At 39.3% G+C, this 23,994-nt stretch overlaps 1 protein-coding gene across 5 annotated transcripts in view; it reads right to left on the reverse strand.

Moving 5' to 3' along the window:
• Positions 1-23,994, reverse strand: part of LOC119897915 (CUB and sushi domain-containing protein 3-like) — a 253,016-nt gene that overhangs the window by 139,029 nt on the left and 89,993 nt on the right. For all 5 annotated transcript variants that reach the window (XM_038711956.1, XM_038711957.1, XM_038711955.1 and 2 more), the window contains exons 15-27: positions 22,510-22,704; positions 21,550-21,688; positions 20,328-20,515; positions 16,953-17,141; positions 15,056-15,172; positions 11,803-12,018; positions 10,175-10,363; positions 9,199-9,368; positions 7,883-8,039; positions 5,706-5,897; positions 4,082-4,208; positions 2,779-2,981; positions 1,707-1,898 (exon numbers count right to left, since the gene is read on the reverse strand). In XM_038711956.1, the coding sequence (XP_038567884.1) occupies positions 1,707-1,898; positions 2,779-2,981; positions 4,082-4,208; positions 5,706-5,897; positions 7,883-8,039; positions 9,199-9,368; positions 10,175-10,363; positions 11,803-12,018; positions 15,056-15,172; positions 16,953-17,141; positions 20,328-20,515; positions 21,550-21,688; positions 22,510-22,704 (2,274 nt within the window). The remainder of the gene's footprint in view (positions 1-1,706; positions 1,899-2,778; positions 2,982-4,081; positions 4,209-5,705; positions 5,898-7,882; positions 8,040-9,198; positions 9,369-10,174; positions 10,364-11,802; positions 12,019-15,055; positions 15,173-16,952; positions 17,142-20,327; positions 20,516-21,549; positions 21,689-22,509; positions 22,705-23,994) is intronic.

Raw genomic sequence — 23,994 nt, forward strand, 5'->3', positions numbered from 1 at the left:
TAATTATGTTATTATGTTATGTTCCAGCATATCATGTGTAGACCAAACCTTGAACATTTCATGTAAATTTAATGATGATTGTCACACAGGGTTTACTTACTGTTCTACAACGACAGCTGATCCGATCATTTCTCTAGGAGGAGATCGTTAAAGTACAGCGCACTAAAACTGCATTTTAATTCAAAATGGTTGTATTCCTGTTGTATTTAGGCTATGGCATTTTTGCTTTTATTTTGACAAACACGACAGTGGACTGCTTTGTTGAAGGTAACTTCCTGTTGCAGGTCGGTGGCGCTTTGACTACGATATATCAGTATACTATACTACAACTATCAATATTGGCCTGTAAATGTGGTCTTATCAAAACGTAACGTTTGGGACAGATTTGACCATGTACACTCAAGTTACAACAATTTTCTGTGTCATGGCAAAACATCAAAAATCAATGCCACGCCATTCAATGAAAACTCACAAGCTTCAAAATATAGCATCATCCATGTCTTACGGCTATCCTGCCCAAGTTTGAGGTGGATCCTACTACATCAAAGTATAAAAAACATATAATTTCTTGTTGTACAATGACTATGATTCAATATTGGCGTGTAGACTGACACGGATACACACTTCAACAAAAACTCAAGCTTTTAATAACTTTTCATCACAAAGGTCTTTAGATTGCACTGCCCAAATATGGAGTCGATACAATTAATTCTCTAGAAGGAGTTCATTAAAGCACAGAGCCTGTAAATGGCTGTAATTTTTTTGGAGCCATTTTGTCACACCAATGCCCAAAAGCGAAATCACATGTACGTTTTCACCTTTTTTACGTGGGTAAAGTTTTCAAGCACCTTTAGTCCCTCACAAGTGCGATTCATAATAATCCTAGCAAAAGGATCCTTGCACCAGTCGTTGCTTGGACCCTAATTAATAAATATGGACATTGCTGCTCTAGGATTTAGCTGAATGGATTATGTTTGTGATTTTTAGCGCCTCTGCATGTCAGGGGATACTCTGTGCCTAAATCCTCACAAAAAGCTTTACTTGTCATTTGAGTTGAGTTTGATGAACGAACAGCTGTCATGTTTCACTATGAACAAGTGTCGGTAACACGTTGATGAGTGTTTTGGTCTTAAATTGTGTGGTAACACTTAGTTTGTAGAAGGACAGCTGACATTAACATCAAGTTTTCACACATACAGACTTGCCTCTGTCATTACATTACAAGACCTACAGATGTCGAGCTCTTCACAGGCCAGGAAAAAATCCCTCAGACCGGTTGGCAGCAACTCAAGAACATCTAGGTTTCTTTGGAACTACTTAGTGTAATTATTTCTAATTGCATTGTTAAGTAATTAGCAGTTAAGCTCTAATAAGACAGTATGTTGGGAGACCTTGGAGTGCTTATTCTTTGACTGGCTACAGAAGTGGATTTGTCCATATAAGAGTTGGCACAGACTCAAACATATCTGAAGAGTCTTGTTTATCCTACACATATTTTTAAGACACCATTGAGAGAGAATTATAGTCTTTGCTACAGGCAGTTAATAGAAAACCTCCTTTGCTCCCTCTTCCTCTCTCCATCCCTCTTTCACTCTGATCCCCTACACTTCCATGCTTCTCTCTTTCTCTCCATCAATCTATATACCTCTCTCTGTCTCCAGCACCCCCCATCTCTCTCTAACTCACACTATCGCCCTCTCTCTCACCGATGCAGCTTGGAGGGCTGGGTTGCCAGTAGTATCTATTTTCCACTTGAATGCAGGTGATTCTGCTCTCCCCCTGCAATTCATATCCAGGATCACAAGAGAAGGTCACAGAGTCACCAGGCTCCCGCCCTTCCCCGTTGCGACTGCCATTCATGGGAATACCTGGATCTCTGCAAGCTGTCGCAAGCGAACCTGAAGGACAGACACACGCGTGACACACACATGAACGTGCATGCATAGTACAGGGAATCAATACACAGTGCAGGAGTTTCATATCATACGGTAGACAGCTGTCAAGATGACACGGTAGCTCAAACAGAGTTAGAGAACAGAGCAGATTCCAGACTGATATCAGTCAAAATCCTGACATAACTTCCTAATCTGTTTTCTTAAACCGCAGCTGTGGAGCAGCCCAAAGATACCAGAATGATCTGGTAAAACGTGACGGATTCTTCAGATATTCCCATCTTGACAGACTTTATTAACAGACTTAACGCAGTTCAGTATATTGCAGTTTGGTGTTGGTGTTGCTGCTTTCCCCCCCCACAATACAAATACTTCTCGCAAAAATACATCAAGTAAAACGTGTTAAAAAGAATCGATTACAGCTTCCAACACGTGCAGTGAATACCATGTAATTGATTTTAGCACTATGCTGACATGCCTGCCTGCGTTCTATAGAAAATGAAAAGGTTTACAAACTCATTATGAAACCGCGTACTCGTGCTTGGTTTTCAAACTACTCATCAGCAGAACATGAAAGTACCTATTATATAAGCAAACGTTAGCTGCACCATAATTTGTGTACAACCTGGTCAAAAATATTAACCTTTAATTTATTACATGAGGAAACTGACATGTATGAAATGTTTAACAATTTTACTACAACATTTTTACTATGACACATTCTCAATTCAGACTGCCTACAATCTTGACATACCTGTATGTTTATGTACATATAAACTGAACAAAATCCTTGATGTTTTTCAACTCCTCAGAGTGACTCACTAAGAGCAAACAAATTACAGTATACATCTACAGTGGTTACAACTACTCAGAAGGATATACTCACTGGAGAAGTCAATGGCAAAGCCAGACTTAGTGATATAAAAGTCAGTCTCAAACTGAATGGTGACAACGTTGAGAGTGGAGTGGATCCCCTCAGGCAGCAGCGAGCCGCTAACCTCCTTCAGAGACATCTCGTTCTCAGGAGGCCCATCCCACACCTTCAGGATGTCGTGGGATGCCTCTGTGTCAAACGCTAGAAACTGGAGACTGGGAGATACAAGAGAAGGTTACTTTGGCTTAGTCTGGATTTAGTTCAGTTCAATCAGTTGTCAAGTCTTTGCATTTAACATATTATCAGACTGAGATGAACTCAGCTTGGTTTATTCGCTGATGTCAAGTTAAATTAATGATGGTTGTGCTCACTTGCACAATTTTACTTACTACTCAAACAAAAACATTTTTCCCCCAAAGAAGGCAAGCGAAATGGCTGCTGAACTTGGCACAAGTTCAAAGGAGAGATATACTGTATCTAGAGACAGTGCCCCCATGCTTTTGGGCATTTCACTTGAGATTTGGTATCATCAATCAATATCTGCCAAAGTTAGAAATATGAGAGTGCAGACTTATCTGCAATCTCATCAAGAGATGGCCTGAAGCAGCTCCTCTGACAAAGAATGTGTGGCTGACTTTATGAAATAATACCATGTTTACTTCGACCTCTAAGCCCAAATGGGTTTTATTTCACAGTAATACTAGGAGCTCTCAACCAAAAAAAAATGCTTCCATGTCCCGGGAAAATTCCCCAGGGTGCTGTCACAGTGTCTACAAAGTCCCTCTCCCAATCATTGTTAATGTAGCTGCTGCAGGCTGTTTCTCCTGATGACATCTACTGTAGCTTTAGAGGAGAATTTTTCATGTTTAAAATCTTAACTGAACTTTACAACACTTTTCGTCAGGTAAAGCTAGGGTGACCTTAGTTAATTTAAGATGCATTTAAATCAATTCCCATCAATTCAGTTCTAGGCAATTTCCTCATGTATAAACTGCAGTTTCATGATAACGTCATTCAAATCCACTGAGCGTCCTACTTTTGCCTTTATTGATTTAAACTATTAGTTTCTTTATAAGACTAATAGTTTATGGGTCAACTAAGTTTTTTTCCTCACCACCATGATGAGTAATGATGCTCACTACAATTTGCATATTTTGATAAATTATTGCACATCCTAATAAAATATTCTAAATTATAATGTTTTTCTAAAAATATTCAGTGACAACAGACAACCATTTTTCATTCATACTGGATATACAGAATATAGATAAATCTGCATGCACTATATGACCATGTTATTAGCAACTTGAGTTACCTGACAATGTTGCCAGAGTTGACCTCGATTGTCCAGGTGCACCTAAGGTTGTTGTCGTAGGGAAAGGGATATCCAGGAGAGAGGATACGCCCTGTAGACTCACCCTTGAAACTGCCACCACACTCCGCTGCATGCACACACACAAATAATTACAAAATACATGAAAACCTCCAAATGCAAACTCACACGAGAAGAAATGGAGACCGACAAGCAAACGCTCATACAGTGTGTCCGAACCAAACAGTCCATGCTCACTGAAACTCAGAGTCTACAATGAAGACTAATGAGCAACAGTTTAAGCTCTGCTGAAAATAACAGGTAATGGGACTTCAACAAGGACTCCCTGCCTGGGCAGAGATACTCTTAGATGCAAAACTTGTTTTGTCTCTAAGTATGTCCCCTAATGATGCCATTAATTAACTTTAAAAAGATTGTGTCCAGAGAATTTATAGGCTGGGAGGACACTGCTACAACCACTAATGGCTGAAGGAATATCTTATCATCCAATCTATGTTGTCTCTCCCCTGGTTATCGTCTTGCTATCTATATTACAGAACAAACGGCATTTAATTAATAGGAAAATTGCATTAGATTGCCACAGTGGTAGGCTATAATCAGTATCATAACACCGGGCAAATGTAAAAGTCCTTGACAGGAGCCAAGATGTGACCCTGGAGAAATGGCTGGAATTTTTGTTTCACATGCAGCTCACAGATACAAAGCTCACTATATAAGCTCAACATTGACCATTCAGTGATCCAGCACTATTAAACTGTTAATCAATAGGATTGATTTAGCTTTTTTTGTGATTGTACTGAATATGCTACACACACGTCAGACCGAGTCCTTTTAACGAAAAAGGAACAAATACATTATTCACTAAAAAAGGCAGTAGGACACGGTGGCATTTAAAGTGCAATTCTGTACACGTCTGGAATTTGTAAATCATTTTTTACCTTAATCCATCATTGCTAGACATCAAGAAACAGACACTGACTCACAACACCTTCCAGACTCTAGCAGCATGCAGGTAATAGCTTTATCATTTCTATGTCACTTTGTCTCAGCATGTTCTGAATATGAAAGTACAGCCAAGACTGTACATCATGTCCGTGACAAAATCTGTTATGAATACTCAGATAATTATGCCTTTAATTCTGGAAAAAATCCTGATCAATTGCTTGTGGATTAAAACGTCTAAGTAGCACAGCCTGTGAATGAAACAAAGTCAGAGCAACACAGTGAAAGCACAATAGCAATTGAGATGGCTTCACTATAGTGTTCGTAATGACTCTATACAACCATTTCTGCATCAAGAACACACAGACAGATCAATGATTCACAATAAAACATCAGATCTGTTTATATTCTCTAACAAAATGACAAGCAGCGTATTTTCTTTCAACTCAGTTCAATTAAGTAGAAATCACTTTGGGATAAATCCTAAGGATTAATACCTATCTGAGCAATGTTGAGGGTGTGCCTGGCCTGAATAATATAAGCTACTACAGAAGGAGAGAGAAAAAGAGAGTGATCGAAAAGACAGACAGAGACCAGGAGACAGAATGTCTAGGACCACAAATTGAGACAAAGACAGCATACAGACATAGGCAGAAAAGGTTACCTATACATGATGGCAGGTGGTTGTCCCATGCCCTTCTTTCCCCTGTCATGCACTTCAGTATGCCACTGCCGTGCAGAGTGTAACCTTGGTCACAGCCGAATGTGATGGCACTCCCAGCAAAGTGACCCTGGTCACTGACTTTAAAGCCGAACTGCGGTACACCGGGATCATCACAGTGGGATAGCTCAAAGCCTGGATAAGTAAGAGGCACAGGGGAAGGAGAGGAGGGTGGAGAAGAATGTGAGTTGAACATAGCATGAAGACCATGAACACATACAAACAAAGACCAGCTCATCAGTATTTAAAACCAAGTCCACTGGAGAGCAGCCATTCTGTAAAGGAGCGCCATTTATCTGTATTGTAAAGAGGTATTGATTAAGCTTTGAGAATGAATTTCCAGCTGAGCACAGATGAAGGCTGGGTTTACAGTTCATTTATATGCCTTGGCAGTAAAAGATTCATTTTGGACAGAGAGTACAATTAGATATTCACAATTAAATGTTCAATTGGGTGTGGACATTTACCACAACCGACTAACAGCCTATCCACTCATAACACTTAATACCGTAATACAAAATAAATAAAATAAACAAGCCACAAACAAGAAAATTTTAATGCAATAACTCTTTAGATTTTAACTCCCAAGCTTAACTTGACCATTCTATGTTTTCCTCTCTTTCAGGTACTAAATGTAAGTGTTGTGCTATGCAGCAACAGTGGCTGCACATAAACCCAGCAGTGCCGATTTATGGTCTCTTCTCTCAGCAAGGTCCATGCCCATGCCAGATGTTATGGTAGTATTACAAGTGTCATGCCCAGTATAAATCGCCAGCAGTTACTGCTCACATTTAGAAAATTACCTCAGCATTTTTGGTAAAAGAGTCATGAAATCATGATCAGATTTCGTGTTCAGACAAGATTTAAGCTGTCCATAGCCCACCTTCTCCTGCCCTTGCACTGTTCATACATCAGTCAGTCCTCTCCAAGTTGAAAAGGGCTATTCATTCTGGTTGAAGAGACCACGTAAAGGCTGCACTTTGAGATAGATAAAGGGTGCTAGCTTACATTCTGCTATTTACCTTGTGCACATCCCTGGAAAATCAGAAATTAAATCTAATTATGTGATACTTAATTATGGGCAATTCTGTAACTCAAAAGGCAGCTTGTAATTAAACCTTAATTTCTTCTGAACTAATTAGAGTTGCATGTAGATGCTGATGGCAATTTATTTTGTTATTGTAAGTCAGAACACATTCCTGATTAATGTTCATTTTATTTTTATTTTTGTAGGTCTGTCAGGATGGAAAACCAAAACCATGAGAAACTCTATCGCAAAACTATTATTTTATAAAAAGTATAGTCTAACATTTTGTACCCAGAACATTTGGCGCAATTATCCCAGACTGAAAATTGCCAGTGTGGTCCTAGTAACTGCAAGATAGCTAAAAACTTTGTTTGCTTTCATACTATTCAAGTCAAAACCGCACTTGGCCTGTTGCCATTTTCACTAACAACGTTGAATTCTACCTTAGAAAACCCACTGGTAGACAAAAAGAATTCAGAAGGCTCAATTGAAGGTGCGACACAAAAACACTTTAAATTGGACTGCAAAATGCAGTGTCACCAAAACATTCCCGCGTCACAGTAATAAATTAGAAACAGTTAGCAACAATACACAGTCAGCAAGCCAATTAGGGGGAGAAACAAAACCCATCTATTACTGGCCCACTTACAGAAATGACCCAAACTTTCAATACACACACATGCACTCACGCAAACTGTATGTAGAGGCACACACAATATACAGTGCATGCACATACAAATTGCTAACACACACATACTGATTTCAAACAAACCCAGCAATAATTCACCTGTTTTAACAAGGTACAGTTAGGCAGGCATGGACGCTAATTGCAAAGAGGGAAAAGGGATTCACATAGAGAGGGACAGAGGGAGAGAAAGGAAGGATTTTTTCCTCAGGAATGGTGCAGAAACAGCATGCGGTGTTTAATAGATACCCTGACAATGATAGACACAGTGAAGCAGGGTGAGGGTCAATTAAAATGTTCTTTTAAATTCCGCTAGTTGAAATGTCTGTCTCCTGAAGAGAGGCTAAATTCACTCATTTGGAAAAGCTTTAGGGCCCTCCTCCCCCAAGGAAATGAAATGTGACTTACTGTGGTATATGAGCCGGAACCCCGCTGCAGTCGCCTCCTGGTCAGTGTAAAATTCAAGCCACAGATAGTTGGAGGTGCTGGTAAATGACAGACCTTGCATCGATATGCCTGTATACGTGCTGAGGAGTGGGGCTGCGCCGTCTTTCCCATCATACACCTGATGAGAGACAGAGAAGAATATGATGGAGAGATTTGTTGCTAACGGAGCATTAAGCACCCACAATAAAATAGAATAATAATATTAAGAATTAAATATTAATGCTGACGAAAGAGAGCCACAATTAAAAAGAGCTATTAGTACTGTATATCCTCTGTTTTATATGGCACCTCTATTGTAAAACCAATGTCCTAAATGGGATGTGAAAATTAGATTGGAGTGACCATAATTCTTCCCATTGATTTGCTACTGTGCTTCTGTTGAGCTGAATTAACAAGGCAGTTGGTGGGATTCATGATGCCAAACAAGTAAAAGACTATTTAACAGCAGTTATCTACCAAATATTAGATGTTCTTCAATACTTAAGAGAAAAATTTTAAAAATCCAATGCAATGCATTCCCCAACTGCATTTTAAATTTGCATTTGTTATTCTTCATATTATCACATATTTTATGATCCACACACCAATGTAAATTATTATATGTTGAAAAAGCACCCTTTTTTCCAGCAGTATACCTAATTTTCCTGATCGACATCTGTGAAATAACAAGGAATGAAATACAAGGCTCTGGGCTTTTCCTTTGAAATACTACTGGGGCCCTCTGTTTTGTTTTGTTTTTCCCTTTCTTCAAGTCAATTTAGCTCTCAAAGCATGTCTTTCCATATTTCAGATGTTCACAAAATGACTTACTTAAAAAAGATTACTGTCTACACAACTCCATTACCAGAAACACAGATAGTAGGCTACAATGCTCTGTTGACTGGAGACAAGGCATCTGCATCCCAAAAAGATACATTCCAGCTGTGAAGTGGGGACTACATAGTCATCTGCATCATATCTGTGGTGCTTACTAAAACTGTTAAAATGCCCTTGAGCAAAGAAATGAATCCCTTCCTCCCCAAAGGGATGATGACGCTGTTGCTGTTTGACCTTTGCTCTGACTTCCAAGAGAAAACAATTCTGCATTCTGCCTGGTGCTTTCTACTAAATCCCTTTTCTAGTTTCCTTGTTGTACATAATAAAAAGCACCAGGACCTGCCTCATATACTTAAACAATAATGTCATAAATTGATTTGACTTAGTTCTTAACCGAAGCCCTGTGTTTATTTGTTGGTTTTTTCTGTCAACAAAGAAGAGCCGTTGCATTGGGTCTTTACCTTGAGGATGTCACCTTGGGCAAGTTGAAATGTGCTGGCACTGATGTTGATGCCTTTGCCTGTTTGGACTTGAATGCTGTATACACATTCGTGGCTGTTATCATAGTTCATTGGATAGTTTGGTGACAAAAGAATTCCCTCATTGTTGGAGACTGTCGATCCACACTCGGCTACACAAAAACAAACACAAACAATAGCTACAATCAGTTATACAACAAAAGGCACTGCAAAAGCAGAATACTAGATTTGGAATCAATACCCTAATATTGAACTGGTTCATTAGTATGTTACTAAAGAGATAAAAGTATAATTCAAATTTCTTATTTGGATAATCGTGACTATGGATTACGGAAGTGTCCGTCCCTTTTATTACTTTAGTATCTTAATAATCATCATCAACTGGCGCTGACACATTCTGAAACATTGAGTAGACTATTAAACGCTCAGCATAGAAAAATTACCCCATTGGCTTTCTTGCACCAAAAAGTAGCTACAGGATTACTTTTTTTAAATTAACTGTTCTCAACCAACAAGTTAAGAGCGAACTGTGTACTTTGAATGGGGGGGGGTCAATATGCTAGTTTAAATGACACAATGCCTCTGCTATGAAACAACTACATCTCTGGACTTGGCTCTCAAAATTCAGCTTCTCTGAGTTGAAAAAAAATCACCACATTGGTACTGTCCCTGAATTCCTCTCCATTGACCTGCCCTTGAATTACACTTCAGTAAAAAAGAAGAGATCTCCCAGGATAGTTTTAACCTAGCAGCTCAAATCAGTGTTAATCACAGTTCTGAGTTTTTAAATTGTAGTCAGCTTAAATTAATCTAATTCCCCAGAGTTCTTCAATGTCTAAAAAAAAGTTTATATCTCTGCCAAATACAATTAAAACTTGAGTCTGGCTAGCAGTGTAAATACTGCAATAAACACACACAAACAGGAAAGAAAACGGAATAAAAGCAGCTGACCACGTACCCACACACCTTGGCAGAGGGGCACTCCACATACGGCGGCCACCTCCCAAGCACACAATCTCCCTCGCCCCTTGTAGACGATAGCCCGTGTTGCAGTAGAACGCCAGTGAGTCCCCAATGCCAAACCTGGAGCCTGTATGCCAGCCGAAATGAGGCGTTCCAGGGTCCTGACAGGGTTCGAGATCGTACTCTAAAAACGAAAACATTTAAATTTTAAAATCAGTTGCAACAAATAAAAATGCTGTCTTACCCGCAATACTACCACCTACAAAGAATTATTATAATGAGTTGTTACTTATACTTGATATATTGATAAATCTGTCTGTCCTCATGAAAAAATAAATAAATAAATTTAAACTCTGGATGCACGTTCAGCAAAAGTAAGAAATATTGCAGCTTGTAGGGATTGAGTAGTTAGCTCAAGGACACTTCACCAGGTTGGGACACATGCCAAACGCTTGAACCCTGGATGTCTGGAAGATGGATGGGCTGTCTTAAAACTAGGCCACACTGCATGCAATATTACTATATGTGGCCTTATCAGCTGAGATATAGATGCAACTCAGGCTGCATAAGAAGAATAAGGTCTTACTCCCGGCAACATTCTTCTCACGGCCTGTATTTGGCAGTAAGCGGAACTACGTAGGCCTATCGATCTCAACACAACAAAACGCTACAGCAGCACCCTACAATAAGACATGGCCTGACAGCATTGACAAATTTTCATCAAAGGTCGTAAAAGGTTAAAAAGTGATTTCTTATGAGGAAATCTATAGATACTAATTATAGAGCAGGCAAGGACATACCCACACAACACTGACAAACTAAATTTCATGAATATTCATGAATGCCTAAGTTGTGCTTCACTTCAGCGAACAGCAGGCAAACATTTACGCTCATGAAGCAGACCCTCTCTCTATCTCTCTCCCTTTTTTCTACTTTCCTATCTCTCTCTTTCTCGCTCTCTCCCCCTTACACTCTCTCTCCGCCCTCTCCATAAACTCTGCTCACTCAGCATCACCATCTGTCTCATCTACTTTTCTCCCTCTCTCTCTCTCTCTGTCTCTATCTCACCTCCTCCCTAAGCTTCCTATCTCCACCCCTCTCTCTACTTCTCCATTCCTTGGTCTCTGCATGGGGGGCCCATAATTTCTGTACCACCCCCCACCCCCTTCCCCTCAGTCCTGAGGATACTGACCCACATGGCATGCTTTGATGATCATTCCCATCACGGTCAGACACTCTCTACCTGCGTGACCTCGTTGTCTCTTAATTATCCTCCTCTGATCAGCACAGCCTGAGGCATGGTCTACCTTAAGTCTATCTTAAGCCTGCTCCTATTCTGACCGACAAATCTCTCCTCACATGCTACTTTATGCATGCTTCAAAGGGGCTTAGCACTTTTGATCTCATCATTGAACAAACGGTCTTTCTCTTTATGTCAGTCACGGTGTCTTTTGCTTTCTAACCCTCCTACTTAACAACTCCACCCACCACATTTTCAGCATCATCACTCCTCCACACACTTTATTCCCCTTCCTCTTTACAAACCTTCTCTAACCATCCTGTCCAAACACCTATCCAATACTCCCTGCCTCCTACAAACAGAACTCTCACATGCCTTCATACCCGAGAAGGAGATGTTGAATCCCTGCAGCGATATGGAGAAGTCAGAGATGAAGCGTAGCTGGGCCTTGAAGTTCCCATACAGGCCTGCGTTAACTGGTGCAGGCCTCTCTGAGCCAGTGAGTCGAGCCAGTGGCTGGGCGAAGCTGCCGTTTTCTGTTATCAAAAGGTAGTCATGGTGATCCTCCAGGTGGAAGGAGTGAAAAGTGAATTGGACACCTTGGGAGGAGAAAATAAGTTCAGCGTTAAAGGTTTCCAGGAAAATACAAACACTCTAATAGAGATATAGAAAAAGCTTTGAATAGAATACAAAATGCATACACAACGTTTTCATGTCCATACTGAGCCAGAAAGGATTTGCTGTTTACACTGCAGGACACAGACTGATATTTAATGCAATGACCTCAAACTGAACGTGACCATTATTCAATTCAAAAAGTAAATATAATTTTAAATGTCATTATCATGATAAAAATCATATGTATTAAAGTGGGTTTAGTTTACTGAAACATCCATCTACACAACACATTTTTCATTGATTAAATAATAAATGCTTTAATCCTTACAGCAGCACTAGGAATGACACTAAAATCATACTAAAATGGAAAATGTTAAGTTTAAAAAGAGACTGAAAAAATGCAAAGTGAATAGAAAAGTTACAGAGAAAACCAAAAAAAAGACTGAAGCATGGCCTTTCCAACAATGCATTAGTCAGTATTTTTCATACTTTGGCATCGGCCCATCATGTACAACTTTAAAACTTGAGGACAACACATCCCTAACTGGCCTATCAGGCCAATGATACAAATTCCACTGAACAGCAAAAACATAATTCAATTTTCTTTCAGCAAATTATTATTTACGTTTTAGGTTGGAAAACGAAGTCTGGGCCTTTACATCATGCTTCTGTTTTCACACTGTAACTCAGACCCAATAACAACATCTTCATTCCTTCTGTGATGGCCAGTTGGCTGCCTTTCACTTCAATAAGCGCTGCCATTTTAATGCCATCTGTTGAATCTGTTTCAATATGACTCTATAATGTCCTCTGCAATGTTCGGCTCGCTTGATAAAGAAAGTCCCAAATGCCCCTAAAATAAATAACAAAATGAAATGATTGATTGTGCTCTGTAAAGCAGGAATTACATTACAAAGAGTAAAGGCAAATGATCAATTAATCAAGAGCCATCCCCATGAGGGGACATCCCAATATTTTAATTTAGTAGGTAGGGGTTGTTGGTAATTACTGAGTGGAATTAGTTACACAGCTACTATCCCTAAAGACAAATTTTTCCTCCAGTCAGTAGCCACTGGATAAAAATACACAAGGAAAATCAGTGCCATGATAAAAGATTCATAATCTGTTTTCAAATATAAAGCAAGAGCTTGATATATTTCATCATGCAGGGAGGAGTTCCCTGGATTGGAAGCATCATTTGTGTTTCAGGTAGTACCGATGAAAATCTATAAGATATATAAAATCTAAAGACTATAGTGCAAACTCAACCTGGGTACTGGTACAAGTATTACGAAGAAGTTTCCTTCAACTTTAAAACGATGGAAGTAAGTGTGCTTCTGGGAACTTCATTGCTATGAAGATTATTGCTGTACCCTTATTGCTGTACCCTTATACTGATGTACCTGTTTACAAAATTAAATTTCAAAGTCTAAATAATGATCTTTAGACTGGCTCGGCTCTGAATTATGAGACCATGTCTCTCTAAATCATATTCAACATGGCTGAATTTCCCACATGATCAATACAAATGTGATGTTTAATAGCTTACTTTTTATCACTTACCATTTATAATTAATGAAATTAGTTTATCATGCTGTGAGGTTTATACACGTATATGAGGTTGGATGCTAATTGGCCCACACTAAATTAATTTGGCATTTTGTATAAATTATTACGGCATATTACAGTGTATCAGATTTGACTATAATTTGTCAATTATTAGGAAGTTGTCATCATTTCGAGTTGTTATGGGTTTTCAGTTGTGGGTGCAATTGAGTTTTATGTCACCAGTTACTGCTGAATGTTAAAGACTCATGTAAGAAATAAAAAGCATAATACAGTTGATAAATTAACATGGGCCAAGTTATTTTTTTAACTGAAAAGAAATATGACAGGAAACACAACAACAACAATAATGTGGGTGTGAGTTATTTAGCAGAGGATTTTTTTATTACATGTCAGTCTCCTTTTAAAAGCTACATACAAAGATATAAATGTTAACTTTAGCCTTCATGGGCCTGGTGAGTTGGATATGTATGTGTATGGTGATTACATTAATCTTGTCTTACATTACACAAATTGGACACCTTTGAGGTAGAAATAATAAATAAAAAAATAAAAAAACTTATTTTGGGTCAAAGAACTCAGAGAGTGAAGGGATTGCTGATAGCTCTGTGAGACTTCAACCATCAATGGTGACTCTTTAGAGGAAGCAGAGGTGCTAGTTTTGACAATATCCTCAATTGGTAATGTGCAGAGAGTACAATTTGCCATTTCAATGGGCCTTTTGGACAAGGATAAAAAGAAGCACTACGGAAAAATATAGGGATAATACAGCTATGTGCTATGACTGCCCGTGTTGCAACGGAACTGAGACAAGCGCACAGTACTTTTCAAATAATAAAGAATAGGAGCGCCTTGCAGAACTGGTTACTGATCACATAACTGACAATGAGTGCTGTGATAGTGGAATTAAACTAATTAAATAAAGAATAATGTGTGAATAAAACTCTTAAAATCTTATCAGGTGAACCACTGAAATGTCAAAAGTTTGAAAAAAAAAATACAATATTCTAACAGTGTGAGGAACAACTGAGGAAAGAACTGCTGATAAACTGTGAGTTTAACTGAATTATTTGATCTGAATTATATTTACTTGAATACACTTTTTAAATGAACACCTCACATCTTATTATCCCTACACATATTCTGTCCAGTTCCCAAAAATTAATTTAAATGATCTTTGCTCAAGTAAAACATATTCTTCACGCATTTATAATGATAAATCCCTGTAATGTGCTTGTAATCAGTGGTGGGGGGTGTCGCTTTAATTTAGGGTTTCATCATATGGTCACTGTTAGGACTATTGAGTGTGTCACTGTGGTAAAGACTATAAAATGAAATGTGCTGTTAATGAGGTGTAGTATGTTAATGATACACAGGAAGTACAAAATAGATATATGTCTTTATGTGTTTTTTGTATATTTATATGTAGCATTATTAGTAGGGTTCTCTTACCTTTTCCATGGCTGACTTCTACAGTCCATGTACAGTTTAGAGAATTCGGGTACAGCTCCGGGTAGCCAGGTGATAAGATGATCCCTCCAGGTCCCCTGATATCCCCCCCACATGATGCTGAATAGAAAGGGAAGATAATGAATCTTAACTGGGGAAAAAAAGAAAATTGTAAATGAACCAATAAATCCTTCACCTGAAGACAGAAGAGCGATTTAAATGAATAATGCATTTGAGTCATATCACATCCTGTCCAGCTATTTTTATGAGTACCTGTAATTCTGCCAACACAATGTTTTTTTCTCCCTCTCTCCCCAAACCTGCCATGACAATAAATGATTCATTAATTCAGCTATCCCTCCATATTTTCGCCTCTCCTTTTGGCATCTTAAACTGAAAGCCGATGTCAGAAAACATGATAATCCATTAAATTTACTTACAATTCAAAAGAACTGACACATGCATATTCAGAGGATTAGTGCATCTGGCTTTATTTTGATTGTGACTTTAAAGTGATTTTGAATTGTAGAGTAGTCACAGTTGAGGTTATAGGGAGTGCTGACTAAAGGAGCAGCTAACCTGCAACTGTTTTCTTATGCTGTCATTGTGTTTCAATGTTTGGCCTGAAAGAGTGGCATTACAGCCAAATGCCCAGATGCTTTCCTTAAAAACAGCAATCGTTGACAAATATTAGAAGTAGAACTCTTGTGCATGTACATATTTTCAAAGTAATGAATGTCGGATGATGTTTTGGAGGATCACTGAGATGCCTGCGGCTCCACAGCTGCACACACCCACCCCCCTCTTATCCTCTCTCCTTCCACCCTTGGGCCCTCCAGCGAGCACAACACATCAAGGCCTGAATCCTTACCCACCAACAAAATTATATCAAATATTTTATTAATGAGCCAAAATTACATAAAGTCATTAAAAGTGGATGAGTACGATTGGCAAACTATCTACTTTAGAGGCTCCATAGGCAGAGAGCCAAAGCATTTGGCACCAGTCTGGCACAAACCTAGGGAAGACAATGCTCGGAGTTATAAAATGAGTTTTAAAAGGACATCTATTGGGCTGAAGCCATGCAAACACGCCACTACATCATATGCATGGTATACTGCTTCCCGCCTAGCGTGTATTTTATTCATTATATTCTTTCAAATGAGTGATCCGTGACTAAGAAAAATCATTTACGGTTTGTACGCTGCAACAATAATAGGCACAATTGTCCATCAGTGTCCTTCTGAGCACAAAGAGCAAAACTGTACTAACGCAGCTGAGGGAGAGATAATGTGAGATCTCAGAACTATCAGGAACATGCTGAACATCATGCTTTGAAGTAGAGCATAATCCGTCTTTAGTATTACATGATTCACAACACCCCAAGTAAGATGTTCACACAAGAACTGGGTCTATTTGTTGAATACAAGCATTTTGACAAGTGTCTGTGTGGTTAGTCAGACCTGCTGTGGGCTACCCATAGTCACTAATGCTTATGTCGTTACTGCTTGCCAACAAGGCTATGTATTGTCTTTTGTTTTTTGAGGTTTTAGAATAAATACAGCAATGGAAGCAGCTGCTGTAAGAACCCAGTTACCTTTTGAAAAATGAATTTAGAAACCTCTTGCCAGTTACTAGTGGCACCACATACGTATTCATGTTAGAATGCTCCAAGGCCGCAAAGCCTTTGTATTTTAGTATTTTAACTTTAAGGTGTTCAAAAGGTCCATATGATGTTATATGGCATCATCTGGAGTAATTTTAAGAACATATTAAACAAAAAAAGGATTTTCCAAGTAAGATTAGCATTCACTCAAATGTGGTGTCATGTAGTTCATGGATAAGACTGATGCCTCTGCTGGAACTGCAAAACAATTTATATGACATTTCGTATACGTACCATCACAAGTGGGCAGCGGGTGGCTCCAGAAGTGGTTCTTCTCACAAACCAGTGGTTCCTCGTGGCTCAGCCTGTATCCTGGGTCACACTGGAAGGACACCGTAGACCCAATGGACAGGTCATGGCTTAACCGTAGGCCATTCACTGGAATACCAGGATCCATACAGGAGTATGTGTCCAATGTGACGACTAGAGGAATCAAACCATTATTTCGTAGGTTAAATAGGTTCTGACAGAATTGTACATCTTTACCATGGCAATTGAAAGTATCTACTGTTGTATTCAATTAAATCCTAAATGTTAAACAGTACCTAGGTTTTGTTTTAATCAGTTAACCAGTATGGGTATGTTACTGATCATACCAAGTTATACCAAGTTATGCATCTTTATTATATTATGATATGATGACTATGTATTATGCACAGCAATACTGTTCAAGTGACTGCATGTTTTTCCATTCTGTCAAACAGTATGTCAGATTCTGTTCAACTATTTATACAGTAGAGGAGGGTCTGCTCTTGATTATGCAAATAAAATTACTGTCAGGCTACAGAGGTATACTGAAGTCATGAAACATGAAATGTCAATTCTATTTTAGCTATCAGTAAAATTTCTAGGCCACATTCAGACAAAAAAGTGCTGCTGACAGAACCTTTGATGTTATTACCATCATCACAACAAAGGTAGGTCTCGGGTCGCATACATAATAGAGAAGGCAAGTTTTTCAAAGTAAGAGATTTACTTTGACCTTAATTTTGACTTTTAACTTTAAAAACGAATGCTCACTCAAAAGTGGGGAAAATATATTACATGACAAACAAAAGACACTGCACAGAAGAAAGGCACTTTTCAGACAGTACCAAAGGCTGTTTTATAAGACGACGGAGTTGAGACTTGAGAGTTGCATTGACTGCTGAGATGTTTGACAGTTTCTTTCTAAATAATCTTAATAGAGTTGTCGCTTCAAGGTTTCATCTTCATGCTATCACTTTTCTGTTGTATTTAAGGAAGTCACCAACTGAGATAAAGCCAAAAGTACATGTTGTAGGTGGTGAGGATTTGTACGGGGCGGGAGTTTCCTGGTGAGAGAGAATTGGGGGTTTGACCTCGTTCAAACTGTACAAATATACTTCCTCCTGTCCTATGCATAGGGTTGGACCACTACTTCTGGTTTTCATAAAAAATACTTTTGTCTTCTGTCTTTGCTCCTAGAATGAGATGGTTGCATAGTAGTTCCAGCTCCCTCTTAATCTTCAGTGATGCAAGCTGCAAAGAGCTGCCCCCGTTTTTCCCTGTGATTTCCAGGACTGCCTTTTGGATGTCTTCCAAGTAGGGTTGCTTTTCATGCACTAAAAATATTCAGAATAGATATTAACGAAGCTGCAAGGTGCAACTAACTATTTGTTTTTATTCTCTCTCAGAGGTGTCCTGGTGTACTCTAATTTCTGGTGCTGCAGTAGTTTCAGGTGGTTGACCCCATCAGTGACTGAGACCAGCATGAAGTGCATTTAACAGGTACAGCACACATTGTGAAATGTATGAAAAATTGCACCCACAGCAAAATCAAACAGCACCGGCTGCATCCACTCAGCAAGTCAAACAAATATTGTCCATCTCAAAAGGTTCAATACCCCACTGTAATAAATTCTAGTGCATGACCAGCAGAAGTTACCTTTGCCCATGTGGCATGGCATTATCGACAAGTAATTACACAGTGTAACATAGCTATACTATATGGTTTGTGAGTTATAGATTATAGTAATCAACATTAATAACCTGTGTAACAGCCCAGGCAGACTGATTATTCATGTGTGAAAACAGGGATCTTCCCTGATACTGCTAAGCATCTTGCTTTGCTCTCGTTGAACAACAGTTAATCTTCTTAGTAAGGAAAGATGTGAATTTTGCCTAAACATGTTAGAGAAGTAGGGCATTCATTGATCAGTGCTAGCACTAACCTCTAGGGTGCAGGACATTGGTGGAAACACATATGCAAAAATAATAATTAAGAAATTCCAAATAATAAACAAACTGTCAGGAGTAAAAGTATAGAAAAAATACATAGAATATGTGGGCCTTAATATAATCCATCCATTCATCCATCGTCAACTGCTTATCCTGCGTACAGGGTCGCGGTGCCTAAATATAATATTTTACAGTATTTTTTGTAACTGAACAGATTCATCCATTACATACAAAGGAAATCATGCATCTGTGCCTTATTCACAGCATAATTCACAACAGACCTACTTTGTAAGACCAATTTTATAAATGAACTAGGCTGGGTTTCCCCAAAGCAGTTCAGCAATAAGATATGTCCTAAATTGCAATGGAAGAAGCTAATATGATCTTACTGTTATTGCTTTTCAATAGCCTCATCAACAAAAGAGAAATGCACTTGAGAGTGAAACATAATAAGACAAAGGCACTTGTGGTCTGCTTTCGGTCAATAATACAGATATAATAACAAACTCTGTCTTATGAATCACATCTGAGTGACAAGGGTAATTGTGCTAGTGCAAATAATCGTGAAAATAGATCACACTATGTCCAGACTATTTTTCTGTTTGATTTTTCAAAGACTACCACCCCATGCATAATGATATGGAAAGAAAAAACATTTACTGCACAAACTCCCCTGAGAGCAGAAGATTTTACCCAGACGGTAGTTATTCAGAGTATTCGATTATGTACCTCTGAGAGCTAATAGTTCTCCTCCTTCACCCAGATTTGCTTAGTCTCTGCACCTGAAGACAACCCTTCTCCACAAGTTTGCATCTTTAAACCTGGGGCTACTGTTGCACCTGACAAGGGGCAGTAAAGTGCCAGAACACATTTAGATAGCAAAACAGTGAACGTGGGGACTGAGATTAAGGGCATGTCCCTTTGAATCCATTGCTGACTGGGGGTTTTAAACTACTGCTCAACTCAAAATAATTGATTTATCCTTGAGAATTAACATCAGTGGTACCATAACACTTACAACAGCAGTGTTGACCTTGGTCTCCCTCTAAAATAAGCAAATTTTTATCCCTGTACCTAAACTGCATAAATTTGGTTTCATCCTGAGAACTGGAGCTCCTTGAGTCAGGTTGTTATGATAATACTGCTGCTCCTGTCATGTAATACGCCTGAAACACATCCTCAATACACTTTGGTCTTGACAAGTAGTTTAAGAAACCTTATAGAAGCGTTACAAGGAAGGCAGACCAATTCCTCTTTCCTTTATTTGACTTATGTAACTGATAATGTATTCAGTGTTTTTAAATCATATGAAAAGTAACAAGAATATTCATGTAGCGTCCCAAAAATATTTAGCATTCCTAGCAGGTTAATGTTTTGCAGTACATCCAGGTATGAATAGCATACTCTCACCTTCGTAGAATATCTTGAAGCCACTGTTTGATCGACTGTTATCAGTGGTGAAAAGCAGATACAGAAAGTTACTGCTGCTGAACAGGAACTGAGGCACCTGGGTTCCATTGAACGAGCCAATCAGAGGAGAGAGCAGGTTGGGACCATCATGCACTTCCAGGAAGTCATAACTGAGCTCAGTTTGAAACCTTAAAAGTAAAGACAGGAGAGAGAGGAGACAATTATTTGTATTCAAAGCAATACTTCTGCTTTGACAGATTAGACAGTTTAAAGCCATTTAGCCTTTTGTCCACAGAGAAAACAAGTCTAATTTTGAGGAGATAAATGAGAAGAAATGGCATGCAAAGCAAGTGTTCCAATTATTGCAATACTATAAGATTAATGAGTTTCATGAAACAAGTGACATCAGTGTCGGAGTTCCAATATCACTACCAATATTGTGGATAATGCAAAGAGATCTAAAAAAGCAGCATATTGTTCCAGTATAATGCCATTACCAACTGCACAAATTAGGCATAGGAAAACTTCATTCAAACTAAAAAAATCATAGGTAGCTCTTTGTTTCTTTCCAAAGGCGTGTATCAGCACTGAGAAAGCCTTGATCATAATATATGAACATTTCATGGTTTTGCTTCTTAATGGTAAGAAATAAGGATCTTAAAGCAAGACTATTTTTTTCCGTTGTATTGCAGTTCTCTGAAGTAGTGAGCGAGAGCAGTAAGCGAAATAAAGAATTACTTGAGGCTTTCAACATTTTTGGAAACTAGGTCCAGGGCTGCATTCCACCTCCTCAGACTTTCTATTTCTAACTCGGAGGCTTCCAGGGCTCAGGGAACGCCTTCTGTGTTTGTGCACATGTACAGTATGTACGTAAATGTACATGTGTTGTGTACGTGTATATACACAGGTCTGAGTCTGTGTTTTGTACAGTAGTATTCACATGCAGTGCAGTATGTGGATAGTATGTATATATTCTATTTATATTGTTTTTATTTCTATCCATTTCTTTACAGCTTTGGTATGTGAGCAACTGTAACAAAACAAATTTCCCCTCAGGGATCAATAAAGTCTTTCTGATTCTAATGCATAAGGGATTCAGTGCTGTTTCAGTTTTTGTCATTTTGTGTCATTGTGTGAGTGTGTGCGTGCATGAATGTGTGTGTGTGAGAGAGTGTGTATCTTTATTTCCATGGCCGGGTTGTTGCAGAACCGTCATACAAACCTGTCAAAGCTGATCTTGATGGAGCTTCCCGGCTCGGCCTCAATGACCCACTCACAACTCAGGGAGTCTTTGTAGTAGCCTGGCCACCCCGGGGAGAGGATAACACCAGACGGCCCTGAGTAGTGGCCCCCGCAAGGAGCTGAAGGAGTGGGGAGGTGGAAGAATGGTGGGAGGGATGGGCAGGATAAAGATAGGAAATTAAAGATTTAAATAGATTGAAGAGTAGAGGAGAGGAGTAAAGTAATCTTTTTGTAGACGCATGAAAAACATTTAAAGAAAATAAACAGAGGATGAGTCACTAAAGCCCCTTTTCCACTGCATAGTACCAGCTCGACTAGGCTCGACTCTACCCGCCTTTGTTTGGTTTTCCATTGTGGAAAAGTTGTACCTGTACCTGCTTCCAGGTACTTTTTTTCCTATCACCTCCATCAAGGTTCCAAGCGAGCTGAGGCAAGACTAAAATGTGACGTGAAAATAAGTAGACTACTGATTGGTCAGAGAGAATCATCACTATTCACTGCATCATCAATGCGCTGGGCAGACAGAGGCCAGCAACAGAAAGTTTTATATTTTACAGTTTTCGTATGTAATTTCATCATTAAAATAAAGTTTTGAGGTGATAAATCAACTGTGTATATTTCAAATATTGACAGTTTTACGAAAAGTGATGGCGGAACAAAAATGTGCTTGAAAGTTTTCGAAGTTGAGGAGCTCCGCAAGCTGCCCGCTCACAGAGCCCTCTGCTCCCGCCGTCACACAGACCGCTGCAGCAACAACGGCAGAGGAAAACACAGCTGCGAGGCGAGCTGGTACTGGTAATGGAAAAGCGCCATAAAGGGCTGGAGCTACACACAAATACCTGAAAATGATAAATGTAGCCCAGTTTGGGTGCATGTTCCACATAACCCACTCAATATCTGTCCACCAACCACACAACTATTAGCTATTCAATTTCAGTACCTTCGCATTTTGGAATGAGTCCGCTCCACATCACCTTGGCTTCCTCCAGGTGGCATGTGATGGTGTCAGCCCCCTGCGTCTTGATGAAGCCCTCCTCACAAACCACAGAGATGGAGCTCCCCAATTGGAAACTGTCCCCAAAGCGCCTGGCATTCAACGGTATGCCAGGGTCAGGGCACTCATTACGCCCGAAAGCTTGTTATGAAAAGAAAGGGAACAAGATCTAGTGACAAACACTCTTGTGTGAATGAGAAATGGGGTCTTTGAGGAGTCGGGAGATAAGGGAAATGGATGTAGCTGTCCGTAGGAGAGAAAAAAAGAAAACCTTACAGAGGTCTGCTCTCTACACCTGAGGGTGACAGTATGCTGTCTTCAGAACTTGTTGTGCGTTGTATTAGGCAATGAGGCACAAGAGAAAGGCACTGTATACACTGTCCTAAACTATGCTTTTTGTTTTGTTAAGGCAACTATAGTGCAATGTAGTATAATTTCCCCTTAAAGCTTTCATTTTAGACAGAACAAAAGGATAAGAGTATGTTTAAGAACAGAGAACATGCACATTCACACAAATTACAGGTACAATTATAAGATGTCATTTGTGTGCATTTTACTATATACACTCACCGGCCACTTTATTAGGTAAACTTGTTCAATTGCTTGTTAACACAAATAGTATGCAGAATACCATCTCTGAACTGCATGTCGAACCTTGAAGCAGGTGGGGTACAGCAGCAGAAGACCAGACCGGGTGCCACTCTTGTCAGCTAACAACAGGAAACAGAGGCTACAATTCGCACAGGCTCACCAAAATTGGACAACAGAAGATTGGAAAAATGTTGCCTGGTCTGATGAGTCTCGATTTCAGCTGCGACATTCAGATGGTAGGGTCAGAATTTGGTGTAAACAACATGAAAGCATGGATCCATCCTGCGTTGTATCAACAGTTCAGGCTGGTGGTGGTGGTGTAATGTGTTGGGGAAATTGTCTTGGCACATTTTGGGCCCCTTAGTACCAACTGAGCATTGTTTAAATGTGACAGCCTACCTGAGTTTTGCTGCTGACTATGCCCATCCCTTTATGACACAGTGTACACATCTTCTGATGGCTACTTCCAGCAGGATAATGCCACCATGTCACAAAGCTAAAATCATCTCTAACTGGTTTCTTGAACATGACATTCAGTGAGTTCACTGTACTCCAATGGCCTCCACAGTCACCCGATCTCAATCCAATAGGAGGACCTTTGGGATGTGATTGAATGGAGATTCTCATCATGGATGTGCAGCTGACAAATTTGAGGAACTGCGTGATGCTATCCTGTCAATATGGACCAAAGTCTCTGAGGAATGTTTCCAACACATTGTTAAAAGTATGCCACGAAGACTTAAGGCAGTTCTGAGAGCAAAAGGAGGTCCAACTCGGTACTAGCAAGGTGTACCTAATAAAGTGGGCGGTAAGTGTATAATTCTCATTTTGTTGGTTAAT

The sequence above is a fragment of the Micropterus salmoides genome, unplaced genomic scaffold (genome assembly GCF_014851395.1).
Source record: "Micropterus salmoides isolate LMB-PRFRI ecotype aquatic unplaced genomic scaffold, ASM1485139v1 Ms_hic_scaffold_11, whole genome shotgun sequence".
Taxonomy (NCBI): Eukaryota; Metazoa; Chordata; class Actinopteri; order Centrarchiformes; family Centrarchidae; genus Micropterus; species Micropterus salmoides.